Genomic DNA, 1,638 nt, shown 5'->3' with positions numbered 1-1,638 from the left:
GAAGGCACTAACGGTATGATGCTTAGCCGAGGCGACAAATAAAATATGCGGAAAATATTATTCGTGGATGACGGAAAACAAAAGCATATGCATTACTTTTGACGAATTTTACCTATGATTCTGATAACATAATTTACCTAACGAAATTAATAAAGTTGGTACCTATTATTATTTGAGCAAAATAGTCAAAGATTTCAACTGGTGCAGCTTATTATTCCTAACAGTCCAAAGGTTTAGTTATTACATAAGGATAAAAAGAAAAGTCTAGGGCCAGCATCTTTGTTAAATTCTGGCCAGCATGTAACCAGCAAAAAAACGTAAGTCATTTGATGAAATCTCACACTAATCTCACACCATTAAAACCATCATTGATAGCTATTTGATGGCTACAAATTACAAAAGTTACTGACCCCTAACATTCTTCAAGATAAAATATGAGGCAACAAGGCAGATGAGACATCCGTCTCTGTCAAAGTCTGAATAAATTCCACTAAAAATCTTAGCAATTGGACTTAAGAGACTAAAGAATGAAGAGATGACAAGTGCCATGACGCCATCATGCATGCCATGGAACCACTATAAAACCCCACTCCCTCCTCCCTGCTTTCAGCATCCAAAACAAACATGGCTCTCAAATACACACTTTCAGTCTTGCTACTTGCATTGTTCTTTGCAGCAGTCTCCATTGCTGATGAATACCCTAAACCTATTCACGACAAGCCTCCATTCCAAAAGCCACCCTATGAGAAGCCTCCATACCATAAGCCACCATTCGAGAAACCACCACACGAGAAGCCACCCTTTGAGAAGCCACCACATGAGAAGCCACCATATGAAAAACCACCACACGAGAAGCCACCCTATGGAAAGCCACCCCATCAGGAGGAGCAAGTAGAGAAGGTTGAGGTTAATGGGTACTACAAGCCACCACAACACCATCAGCCTCGTCCTTACAAGCCACCGTATGGAGGTGGTGGACACGGCGGTCACCACCCTCCGGCAGAGAATGAGCAGACTGACGGTTACTACAAACCACATCCACACCCATACAAGCCACACCCACCTCATCACGGCCACTGGCCTCCAACTGCCAACTAAATGCATGTATCATGTATGCTTGTTAGTATATGGTGATGGTTACGGTGATTTCAAATGTTAAATAAAATGTGGCTTAGGATAGTGGTTGCCGCTACTCTTTGCTGCTTATACTCATGTAATCATCCTTTTCTTTTAATACTTTACTTCCTGCTTCGTCTTTCTTCTCTTCCTACCTACCTTGCTTGCTCCATCTATTATTAATAATGGATTTCTTTTTTTATACTTGCTGCTGCTTCGCTTCTACCATTCTCTTCATTTCAATAAGCACTTTCTAAAGCTTAGACAACAGATGCATTTTATTCATGTCACTACACTTTTAGTAATATAAAATAGAAATTTTGTTAGCATTAATTCAAATATATATAGAAAAGAAATAAAGTTATTAATCATCTAACATTTTTCCTAGTCGTCAATGCTACAATTTTAATTCACAGATTATATATAGTACCATCGATCTGTCTCAACATATCCAGAGTCAAGACACGTTGTGTTTTGTCAACCTTTTATATATATATATCAATTACAACAATATTAATTATC

General features: G+C 38.6%; 1 protein-coding gene across 1 annotated transcript; it reads left to right on the top strand.

The window, feature by feature from the left end:
• Positions 593-1,320, top strand: LOC107626258 (early nodulin-75-like). The gene has a single exon (XM_016329096.2). It carries the CDS (start codon positions 625-627, stop codon positions 1,096-1,098), a length of 474 nt encoding a protein of 157 aa, XP_016184582.1. The 5' UTR covers positions 593-624; the 3' UTR covers positions 1,099-1,320.

The sequence above is a fragment of the Arachis ipaensis genome, chromosome B02 (genome assembly GCF_000816755.2).
Source record: "Arachis ipaensis cultivar K30076 chromosome B02, Araip1.1, whole genome shotgun sequence".
Taxonomy (NCBI): Eukaryota; Viridiplantae; Streptophyta; class Magnoliopsida; order Fabales; family Fabaceae; genus Arachis; species Arachis ipaensis.
Note: the sequence above shows the minus strand (reverse complement) of the source record. Positions and strands in the feature narration are given on the sequence as shown.